The sequence below is a fragment of the Protopterus annectens genome, chromosome 2.part0 (assembly GCF_019279795.1).
Source record: "Protopterus annectens isolate FY-2018-M chromosome 2.part0, PAN1.0, whole genome shotgun sequence".
Classification (NCBI taxonomy): Eukaryota; Metazoa; Chordata; order Ceratodontiformes; family Protopteridae; genus Protopterus; species Protopterus annectens.
The window spans coordinates 1,326,566,786-1,326,579,392 of NC_056728.1; the positions used below are offsets into that span (position 1 = coordinate 1,326,566,786).

The following is a 12,607-nucleotide window of genomic DNA, read 5'->3' on the forward strand; positions in this document are numbered from 1 at the left end:
CATCAAATTAGAACCTTCAACACCAAGATGAAAGTTCGAAATTGCAGCCAATTGAATACTAATAGTGGCAGCTGCAGCACCTTCAAGAAACAGTTTAGATAAGAATTTCAGAACACTGGCAATCGGAGCGACATAAGGATCAATGTTATTTTGGGAGGCCCAAAAAGCAAATCGCTTCCATTTGCTAACATACAACTTTCTAGTGGAAGCCATATGCGAAGACACAAGAATGTGATGTACATATGAAGAAAAATCATGTGACCTAGCTAGGCTGGGAATCAGAGCAGCCAAGCTGTCAGTTTGAGGGAATGAAGGAAGGGATGGAGGACCCCTGACAAATGTGTCACAGGTCTGGAACTGGGTCCAGAATCCAAAGTTCCTCCAGCTGGTAGAGTCGGAAGAAGGGGAACCAAATCTGTCGAGGCCAAAAAGGGGCTATTAAGATTGCAGTCCTTCCCAGGCTCTTGGCTTTCTGCAAGAATTTCGGAATCAGGGGTGAAGGTGGGAAAGCATACAGGAGTCCCGGGGCCAATCGTGTATGAGCGAGTCCCTTGGGCTGTCCCCCGGAGGGGGATTCAGGGCAAAGTAGCTTCTGCATTTGGCATTCGTGGGGGATGCAAACAGATCGCAGCAAGGCTGGCCCCATTTGCGGAAAATCATTTCCGCAACTTCATCTTTGAGGGACCACTCGTGCGGTAAAAGGATGGCTCTGCTCAGTTTATCCGCTATCATGTTGGATTTCCCTGGGATATGCGTTGCTATCAGAAAATGCCCGGTGGATACTGCCCACTGCCAAATTCGCAAGGCCTCTCGACACAGGGGCTAAGACTTGGTTCCCCCTTGTTTGTTGATGTACCAGACCACAGACATGTTGTCTGTCTGTATAGCAATAGTCCCTAGAGGTAGAGAGTCGTGGAAGTGCTGCAAAGCCAAAAGCACTGTTCTCAGCTCCAGAGCACTGACATGCAACTGTGACTGTCTCCGACCAGGTGCCTTGGGCTGTTCTTGCTTGAAAAAGTCCCCCACCCTATCAGAGAAGCGTCCATGGTCACTGTGGCTTACAGTGGGGGAGAAACAAACGGTCGACCCAATGTAACTTGTTGGCTGGTCAACCACCAGAGAAGATCCTTCTTGCAGGAGTCTGTAATCATGATTAGGAATGACATTGGAAGTTGTTGGTAAGACCACTGGGTAAAGAGTAACTACTGAAGAATCCTCATGTGCATACGACCCAGAGGAACTGCTATGTGCGTAGCTGCCATGGTACCATGTAGCTTCAGTACTTGATGGTCTGGTACTTTTCTTTTCTGCAAAATGCCCGAGATTTGGTTTCGGAGGATAGTTATTCTATCCAGGGGCAATTTTACTATGGTGGTGGTGGTGTTTAGTTCTGCTCCGATAAATGATATATGCTGCGATGGTGACAATGCAGACCTTTGAAATTGATAGTAATGCCTAACTGAGAGCAGAGATTGAGAGTGTGTTCCCTGGACAGAATTAGTTGATGCCTGGAGGTGGCGGTAAGGAGCCAGTCGTCCAACTATGGAAACACTCTGAATCCTAGATGCCTCAGGTGAACCGTAACTACTGCCATGCATTTGGTAAACACTCTGGGGGCTGTTGTGAGTCCAAAAGGCAGTGCTCGGAATCGGTAGTGATTTGCTCCCAGCCGGAAACGCAGATGATCTCTGGATGGCCTGGCCATTTTTATGTAGCAGTACGAATCCTTGAGATCTATAGAGCACATCCAATCGCCCACTCCGAGAAATGGGAGAATAGACTGAAGCATGACCATCCGGAACTTCTCCTTCTTTACAAAGGTGTTGAGTCTGCTGAGATCCAAAATGGGCCTCCAGTCACCTGCCTTCTTTGGAACTAAAAAGAATCTGGAGTAAGTTTCAGATCCTATCTGGTCTGCTCGGACTGGCTGGATGACTCTTTTTTCCTGCAGCCTCTGGATTTCTATGGCTGCTTGATCCCTGAGACTGGGTGGAACGTCTGGGATTTTTTTCCCCACAGGAGAGATTTCTAAAAAAGGAATGATGTAATCTCTGGTAACAATGTTTTGTACCCAAGAATCTGTTGTAATTCCTAGCCAGGCATCCGGATACAAAACCAAGCCACCCCCGACTGCCTTCACAGTAGGACAGTCAGGCCTCCTTTCAGGAGCGTTGATAGGGCTTCCCAAGAAACTGATCCCTGTCGCCCTGGTTCTGTGGACCCCCTCTGCCACTGGGGCGGCATCTTCCATTATTGCCCCCTCCTCTGCCTTTGGAGGGGAGTTCACTACGTGTGTTCTGGAAAGCTCCTTGGGACTTTCGGAACCACATTTTTCCACCTTTCTGCCCTTTGGGTTATGGTCTAGTAGGGGTGGAAAAACAGACTCCTACGGCAGATAGAGTCTTTCCCTCCTGCTCACACCTAGTGAGAGTCTCCTTGACTTTGGGCCCAAAAAGAGAAAAGCCATCAAATGGGGCTGTGGACAAAAGAAGACTTGAAGGCTTTCGCAAAGGAGCATAAGTGCATCCAGGATTGTCTCCACAGAGCTATTGCTGAACCCGCTGCCAGACTTGAACCATTGGTTGCATAGAAAATGAGCCGCATGGACGAGTTCACTATGGAGTTAAGGGTATTAAGTTGGGCTGTCACCTTTTCAGAGGCAGCTCCATCTGTGTTACCCTGCAGAGTATCTCCAAGCTCTTTTAGGAGATCTCTTTGAAGTCAGGTAAAATGAGTCAAGTAGTTACGCAATCGCATAGCAAAGGTCGCAGAACTAAAGATGCATTTCCCATATCTGTCCATCGTCCTGGAATCCCTATTAGGAGGATGGACAGTAGAAGACGTTTCTGACATCTCTTTCTTGGTGGCCGCCGCCACCACCATGGCATCAACCGGGACTCCCTTAGTGAAGAACATCTTGTCTTGGAGGGAGGTGATAAACTTACTGGGCCTCCGAGAGACTGGTTCCATAGAATCAGGAGACTCCCATGCCCTTCAAGCAACCAATTCCATTAGTTCGTCGAAGGGCGGAGTCACCCAGGAGATGGAAGATTGAGACCAAAAGGCCTTCAGGAGCATCGACTTATCCTCAGTAGGACTAACAGACTGCTAGTCACGCCTCTGCTTTAGGACTTCCAGGATATCAGCAAAGGAGATATCCTCCGAGGGGGACCATGGGGACCCTTCTGATTCCTCTAAGTTGGTCTCTGATGTCAAACATTCCTGTGGGGAATCTAAATGCCTCCTCTTACAAAGTCTCTTCCTGGGAGCCTCATCAGTGGGGGCTTCTGGTGAAGTCCCAGTACAGAAAGGGTCACCCAATGGGGTTACCTGAAGCTCCGGGTCTTGACGCTTCACAGGGACCTGTGATGTAGAGGCAGAAAGTGGCACTTTAGGGGAGGAGGAGGGACCTGATGACGCGTGTGTCTTGGATGACATAACCCTCTGCATAGCATCGAAGGCACCACTGCTCCGAACCGAAGAAGACGGCAACTTCCCTGGCACTGAGACAGTGGGCTCCGAACCAGAGGACAGAGCCGAGCTCATCCGCGCTGAAGCCCTGAGAGGAAGGGTCGGAACTGATGCATTGGTTCGATTCTCCCCCCCGGAACCGACGAGAGAGTGTCGGCTCCCAGACTCTTCTAATGGAACCAAAGAAGTCAGGGTTGATGGAGCCGAGGGCACTGGAACAGGCCTCAGCTCCGAAGGCTCCACAATCATCAGATCCTCCTCCTCCTGGCTCCAAAAGCCCTGCTCGGCTCAGAGGAGGAGTAGTCACAGCAGGTGGCATGGTCGTAGGCCCTGAGGCCGGTTGGGTCGAGGCTGATAATTTAGCAAGTACTGGGTTCTCGAGCAGCTTCTGCACCACTCAGTCCACATCCACATCAGAGGGGGTCCTCGAAGAATGAGTCAAAGGAACTGAAGACGCCACTGACTGAAGGATAGGCAACCTCAAGTTTCGGGGACTGGCTCCGAAACACTTGCTTGGTGCACGACTCCGAAGACTGCGGAGCCGGCGACCGCACCTTAACAGTAACGCTCGGAGCCGATAACTTGGGCTCCGAAGACGCCTTAGAAGACTTCGACCCCTTCGAAGACTTGGAGGTCTGGTCAGCCTTGTCCAAGGACTCCTGGAAATCTGGCTTCAATAAGCCTCTATCTACCAGTTTCCTTCGCCTCTCCAGTAAGACCCTACTACTGAAGGAATGGCAGATGCAGCAATCCTCCTGGAGGTGAACAGGCCCCAACAATAAACACAGGTCACATGGGCATCCGTAATGGACATCTTCTGCCCGCATTTTGGACACTTTTTGAAGCCAGATTTCTGATTTTCTTTATGGTCAGACATCATAATAGCAGGAAGAAAAAAGTTTACTGCAAGTCCCTGAGCAACTTAATCCACAAGAGTATATATCTATATATAACAGCAGAAAGAAAAAATGTTTACTGCAAGTCTAAAAGTCTTATATTTATCAACTATTTAACAACAATGCACACACTAATACACTAAAACACTAAACCGTTAATCAGTATAATAAGAGGACAGGGTATAACTAAAGAACGGCCAAAGGCCTAAAAGCAACCGCTCTGAAACTCGTCAACTCTAATATCATATACACACATACTCTAAACAGCCCAAAAGCAGTACAAATATAAAGCTTTGTTATATATTTATAATTATAGCAAAAATTAGCTAAAAGGAAGTTAAATATAAAATAACTGGCCCGAGCTCTCCAAACGACTTCCGATCTGTTGCAGCGGCAAACTAGATCTGAGGTAGGACAGAGAAGATCATGGGATAGGGACCTGGTCTTGAGCTACTCTAAGATCTTCAGCTTGTAAAGCGGCTGACTCGGAGCTGATGGATCAGCACCGAACCCATGTGTAAGAATAAACTACGAGATTGAACAACTTCGCATCACCATATTTGGCAACATACAGTATTGTACACACAAATATTTACAAGTAAATAAATAGTTTATAAACACTGAAACTTGTTTTTCAAACTGCATTAAATAAAAAGTATACACCTAAAGTGCTGCTAAAAGTATAGCTAAGCTAAAACAGTAATCAGAAGTCTGAATGAAGATAAATGATTTGTTAATAGTAAAATAAGATCGCATATAAAATGGACAGGATGACAATATAACAAAATGTACTGTAAAGCAGGAGTTAATACAAAAATACAACATGGCTGTCCCCATTTTCCAGATTAGGAAACAGTTGTCAGAAATGAATCGCAACAGTTTCCGCAACTGCAAACATGATGATGCTGTTCGGAAGATCACTGCAAAACAAATTAATTAGTTGCATGTTCAGTGATGTAATCCCCGCAATTTCAATACTGGTTTTAAAGAGAAAAACTCATTTAAACCAGGTTCAATTAATCCAGTCAATCAAGTATCCATTTGTATTCGCAATATTCAGTCATACTAACAATATCACCTCTCTGAACATTATTAGTAATAATCTGTAGTACACTAAACTTGTGTTTTTGAAAAGGGGGCAGTTCATACATTTTCAGTTTTTTACACATTTTCATTCAAACTTATAGCTGTGCACTTTGTTTAATTTTTTTTTTTTTTCAGATTTAAAAATGAGTGTGGTTCTTCAAGTTACATATTATCAGATGACGCTTACAATCATTCATTATCCAAGTACATACTTTATCTTAATAGGCACTGACAGCATGACAAATCAGACATTGGTAATGAAAGAATCGATGAATGATCCAATAAGAATCATAAAGAAAGTTCTCCTACATAGTGACAGAACATAGCTAGCCAATCCACTACCCATTACTATTTAAGGTAAGCACTTCTCTTCTTTTTGTTAACAATTACAATAACCAAGTGGGGTGTATGTGACCGTGAAAGATAACAGCAAATTAAATACATTACTGTAGCCAACATTTCTTTCACTTTCATCCTATCAGAGACATGATCACCAAAAGCTGCAAAGGTAACAGAAATTCTTATCTTCACACATGCTTTTTTTTTTCTTGCGGGTACCTTTTACTGGCAGGGCACCACATACAGCCTCATATGTTGATAGCTATAACAAATGTACACTGTGCAAAGCAGCAATCCATTCTCTCTCTCTTTTGAAAAACTGCAGAGACTGGGATGGGGAGATGGCTATGAATAAATGCAACAAGCCAAAATATATTACTCTGGGCATTGTTTCTTTCACTTTTTCCACAATCAAAGAGCTGATCTCCAAAAGCACCAGCAGCATCTTTAATTATTAAGAGCACATTTCTTATTGTCGCTGACAGTTTTTCTCTTGCATGCATTTTTATTTTTACTGACAGGTTACCAGATTCTACTTTTAATGAAAACACAACTCATGCAAAAGTTGACCCCATTTACTAAAGTCGACTCTTTGGCTTGCACTTGTGTATGTACCATACATTCTCCACTGCAAAAGTACAGATATAACAATTCCCTGCCACTGTTATAAACTCATAATTTTTCAATACATAAAACAGTTCACTTATAACAAAATATGAAAAGAATATTTTTTAAACAAACGTGAAGGTAGAAAAGAAAAAAAGAGGATCTGATGGCACATAGAAGAGGGACCTAATGTCTGAAAAGTTTTCTAAAACAATATTGCTGTCACATAATATGCATTAAAACTGGCACTACTTGGAATCTTACCACAACATTTTAGAAAGTTTTAACTTAACAGAAGAATACTTAAGGCAACATTCAGTCTATAGAATAAACAATTTTGATACTTACAGTTCAAATCTATGTACCAGTCTCTGTCTTGATGTTTATTACTCCATATTGCAGAGCCAATAGCGCAGATCAAGGACATAGCAAGTAGAATGCAGAACAGTATCAAAATCTGTATGTTTGTAATTCTTTCCACATTTGACAGTTTAAGAGGAGGTCTGGTTGAATTCTGCAACATATACAACACTTCTAAGATTTTCTAAAAAATGACAGTAAATTCTCTTCTTATTTATTACAACTAATACAAAACTACAAAAAGCATACCAGTTCTAGGAGGGACAGGTAATTTCCTTCTCATCACTTGCAAATATCACAAAGCTACAAAAACCATACTACAAAAGCTAGACAGCAAAAGCCTATCTTCAGTGACAAAACTGCAAATTGCAATACAAACATCAGAGATTTATCTTTATTACATATACAGAATGTACAAATTATGACAAGCACCATGCAAGTGAAGCCCTATATTTAAGTTGTGCATACAAGATTAAATTTCAAAAATGCAAAGTGTATTTTGTCTACATTACGGTTTGTGATTTTCTCTGTCTATAGTCTCAGGGCACAGCTGAGATCTGTAGACTATGTAGATAGGAAACATAAGTGTTGGATCTTTGTTACTTACAGATTACATTGTTGTGTTGGCCCCACATCACTGCTACCTTCTGCATGCACTACAACAGTTTGCATCTGAGAGTAAAGACTAAACTATCACCTCGAAGTCAGATGTCATGTTCTTTTCCGGAAAAAGTGAACTGCTGTTAGCAGGTGGAAGGGTAGCTCACACAGAGGAGTTTAAGTGTCTTGCAGCCTTGTTCATGACAATAGGTAGAGGAAACTGGAAGACTCTCAAGTGGTTCGGTGCAGTAATAGTAGTACTACAGGTATTGTATGGGACTCTGGTGATGAGAAGATAAATGAGTAACGTGATGAAATTCTCAGCTTACTACTGACTCAATGTTTCATCCTCACCAACAGTCCAATTTTGGGTACTGATGGAAAGGACAAGATTGTGGATACAAGTGGCAAAAAATGAGATTCCTCTGCAGAGAGAGAGTGAGCAACTCTAATTTGGGAAGATCTCAGAGGACAGCCACTGCTCATATTGACTGAGAGAAGTCAGTTGAGTTGTATTGGGCTGTTTGTGATTGCACCGTCTGAGCCTTCAGGAAGAGATATATCATGAAAGAGCCCACTAACAGTAGGTCCCCGGGGCAAACCTAGAACACGCTGGAGGGATTATATTTACCGGCTTGTCTAATGCCTAGAGATCCTTCAGGATGACCTAGAGACTGTTGCTGGTAATAAGGAAGTTTGATAAACCTTGCTACCACTGCAAGTTTTATTAGGGCCACCAATTTAAAAAATGGATATATGGAATATACATTTGCTGAGAACATGCAAGAATCAGACATCGCAGTGGTGGTGCTGCGGTAGCATTGTCGCCTCGCAGTTAGACGTTGCCTGTTCGATTCTCATTTAGAGTGTCTTCTGTGTGGCGACATGCGTGAATGGGTGTTCCTTCGTTGAAGGTTGTGCATTAGGCCTGAAAAGCCAGCACGTAAAAATCTACTGCCAATCATTAACAGACCGGAGTTCCGCTGTGGCGACCCCTAACCGGGAAAAGCCAAAAGACACAACAACAACAACAACAACAAATGCAAGAATCAGACATCAATATGGCAAAAATACAAATGGAATAAAAAGCAGACTAACATTCAAATCATTAAAAATAACTGAGAACAAACTGAATAAAATCTGAAGCTTAAGATTACCATCAGCATTAACACATAGGAGGGAGTGACTCCTTTGTGGTTGAAAGGCATAGAAAGAGTTGCAAACACAGTGAGTGAATGAGCAAGGAGCAAGTTGCAATTTAAAAACTGCAAGAAATGAGCTAGAGATACTAGTGCTTCACAAAGCTTACAAAAGAAAATTCTAGAGGAATAGTTAGCAAGTTTGAATGATTACAGATAACAGCGTACATCATTAACAGCTGGGCAGCAAATGAAGAGACCAACAGATATAAAGGGAGAATGGACAACCATGGTATTAACAAAAAGTAAACAGGCCAAATTGCAACAGACAGTACACCGCTATACATGATGACATGATACCCCATGTGTTGCGAGTGCCCAACCATCATACTGCTCAGCCAGCACTTTTTATTTTTTATGTATCACTATTTTATTAATCATCTTCAAAAAGTAAATTCAACATTTAAATTATCTAGTCTTACAAACAGCTAGTATACAATTTTCCAGTTTACAAACACCTAGTTTACAATTTGCCAGTTTACAAACAGCAAGTATACAATTTGCCAGTTTAACAACCACAGATTTCAGTAATGGCACATCATCACGATATATAAAACAAATTTAGCACTTCACTGCTACATCAAACTTAAAACAAATATTATCTTTGAAACTGCAGTGCTCAAGTCTAAAGCTTAACCCAGTATACACGGGCTACTCAAGTCAACACAACTTTCAAAAAAAGATATTCCAAACCCAGTTTACAGACAAACCATTACCTGTACTCTTATCATAAGATAACTCAAGTACTTGGCATCCCTCTCACCTATCTTGTTGTACCCCATCTTGCAAGTCAGATCAACATATAGATGAATATACATTACAAGATTGCCTCTACTGTGCAGTTTACTTCTTGGCAACCAAATACATTTTTCATAAACTCTTGACTAACTTTGAAGCAGCTTACACAAGGCTAGCATGTGAACTTCATATGAAAATGAAACATTTTAACAATCATAAAACAGTAAACATATGGTGATTCCACATATCTATCAATCAAATAAAAAAAATAGCTTGAATAGCTACAGTGTTGCTCTTTACACTACAATTTATTTCAACCCATCATGTCTTTAATCACTTAAACTCAAAGCAGCTTACATGGAACTGGTATCTTCCACATAAAAACTGGGTAGTATGCCAATAGTAAAATAAAATAAGTAAGATACCAGAAAAGATTTTATTATATACATCAAAACATACCAGAAACCTCTTTTAGGAATTTGCAAATGGCTTACAACATCACGTCAAATGCCCCCAAATTTTTAAAATCACGTTTCTCTTCCTTGAATCAAAATATTCATCCTCCTTAATCAGGACAGTGTGGCCAAGAAAACTAACAACAAAAAACAAAACTAACACACTTTTATTTCAGTTAATTTGGCCCACTAGAAGTTTCAGAGAAAAGTTACTCTTCTTATTTTCAAACATGTATTCAGAAAAAGAAAACCACGGAAAAATTACCAGAACGTCAGATAACATAAAATATGACCCAACTGCAGTCAAGCTACCCTTCATAGGTCCATTTAAAAAAATCAAAAGAACATGAAGAACAATTCCTCTTAGGTCAAAATCCAGCCCAAACACCCTTAGTAAGGAGAGAAGCAAACCTCCCAACTACGATGAAAGCCAATGAGCTCACTAAAACCCATTCAAGTTAAACATTAACCAAAGAATTACTGCACTCTCATGTTCACTTTGGCTGTATTATAAGTGGATAGATTTTCCAATACTTTCCTATTATTGAGTTCAAAATGGCATGCAAACAGTAAGCTACATGTTCTTTAGTCTGGGCTTTGCTAAAGGCACCATTTATCATCTCCAGTTCTGGCAGTCCTAGACTACATTGTTCAAATGTTTGTGTCTGGGCTGATGTATATTTCCATTTAAGTTCACACTGCTACCATCTCTAATTTCCATCAAGGAATTCAAAATTTGTCCTTAGATTCTCTGAAGGCCTATAAAGCTTTCCTTAGGAGTGTCTTTCTTATCAGACAGCTGCTATAACCCTATTAGAGTCATCCTCTAAAGCAAGACTGAAATGTCTTTCTTGGAAAACTCTTCTTGGCAGCCACTACATCAGCAAGAGGAATGTCTAAAATTCAGGCCATGTGTATTAATCATGCAAGAGTAATCATCCATAAAGACAGCGCTGTTCAGGGAACTACTCCTAGATTCCTAGTTTCAAGTGGAAGGTAGTCCAGAGGCTAATTTTAACCATCTTTTAATCTTCTACTATTGTTTCCAAAGGATGCTAATGAAGGAAAATATTTATTGCATCATACAAATGTGCATACACAGCCATGCTTTTATTAGAACAGTTCAACACATCAGGAAAGAATCACAACTGTTTCATTATTTTTATTCTATGTTCCTATGAAAATGGATAATAAGTCCCCAAGTCCACTTTGCCAAGGTGGTTTATTTCTGCATCAAATTGCTGCTACCATATGAACAGAGGGTTATAGCTACCTCACAAGCATTTTTTCAAATATGCTTCCATGCAGAAAATATGTGCAGCTGCAACTTGGGCTTCACTTAAGTACTTTCACAAGACATTATAAGCTGGATGCAGTCTCTAGATCTCAGCCTTCCTTTGGAGCCACCATTATTTTTCAAATCCACTCAGGTAGAAGAGACTCTGCCCTAGTTGTTAAGGAAGATGAATCATACCTTGTCAGATTCAAAAGTTATGCTTATACCATAACAGCAGATCTTCATGCTCATGGTTCATCCTTCACAACCTCCCCATTAACTTTCCCCTGGCCTGGCAGTTGGGGTCTCTTTTGGGTGCTATCACTAGTATACAGGAGAGTGTTCGTGTTGTGCGTCACTTCTGAGACGCTTACACCAGAGATGGTAAAAAGACAGCAACATGCAGGATACTATTGACAAAAGGGAGTTTGTAAACTGCTGCAGAGCAGATTAAAAACAGGCATCTCAGTCCTAGTGGTTCAGGAAAATGAAGCAAACAATTTCAGAACCTTATTTCCATTTATTCTCATGTAGGGGATCCCATTGCAGAGCAGATCTTATTGGAAGGAGCATTGTGCAGTCATTATTTTGAAGATAACAGAGAGGCTGTGGTAATAGTCAGACTGCACTACAGGGAATGGTGTAGCCAGTAGAATTTTGTGACCAGACAAAACTAACAATGTTTGGTGTTTCTCTATCTTCACTGACATTGTTGCTTATCTGTGTAATGCTGAGCAAAATATTAACATAAGATGGAGCTCAGTAAACAATACAATCCGACAGTCCCTGGACAAAGTAACTCTGGAAACATTCTGACACACACTATTTGCAAGAAAAATAAGAAAAAATAATCGTCCTTTCTATGACCTTTGGTCCTATGTAAATAGAACCTCAATTGTTGTTGAACATCTAGACATTGTGGCTTACATTCATTAATTGTTTAAAAATACAAAAAGAAAACTGGTAGAAAAATTAACTGACTGAGGTTTAAGACTGAAGCCACCTTAAGCTCAAATCCTGTATCAGTTTATAAAGTGATGCTGTCTTTATAAAAATTTAAATATGAAATTAACTAAATGAAGACTGAAATCCTTCCAGCTCGTGTAACTAGTACTAGTAACAGAGTCTTCCAAGATAAACATTTAAGTTCTGTTGTGGTCACAGTTTCAAAAGGGGAGCATGTCAGCTTCTCCAAGATAAAGCTGAGAAGCCATAGAGGAACAATGTCTTTAAAGACAAATCCCAGCAGGAAGGTGCCCCTTAAAAAGGTTTTACAAACTTCCTGAGATGGTGGGGATAATGAGTTAAACCCCTGATGAAAGTCTGAAATGGTTGCTAAATGTACACTCACCTTGAAAACAAAAATGAAACACAAAATATATCAGCCAAAAACTAAAGAATAGCAGGGATGGGTGTGATAAACAGATGCACTGCTTGCTAAATGTCCCACAGAAAGAATCTTATCCAATTTTACATGTAGAAGGTGTCTGAACAGCTGTTACAATTTGGACGACCCTAGGTGGGTAAACAGAGTCCCTGGCCATCAAAGGAACTGGAGAAATCACCTAGATAGGTTGAGGG

General features: G+C 41.2%; 1 protein-coding gene across 3 annotated transcripts in view; it reads right to left on the reverse strand.

Moving 5' to 3' along the window:
• The window catches only part of ATP8A1 (ATPase phospholipid transporting 8A1), a 3,191,789-nt gene that overhangs the window by 2,002,686 nt on the left and 1,176,496 nt on the right, over positions 1-12,607 (reverse strand). For all 3 annotated transcript variants that reach the window (XM_044061519.1, XM_044061518.1, XM_044061517.1), the window contains exon 11: positions 6,747-6,912. In XM_044061519.1, coding sequence (XP_043917454.1) covers positions 6,747-6,912 — 166 coding nt within the window. The remainder of the gene's footprint in view (positions 1-6,746; positions 6,913-12,607) is intronic.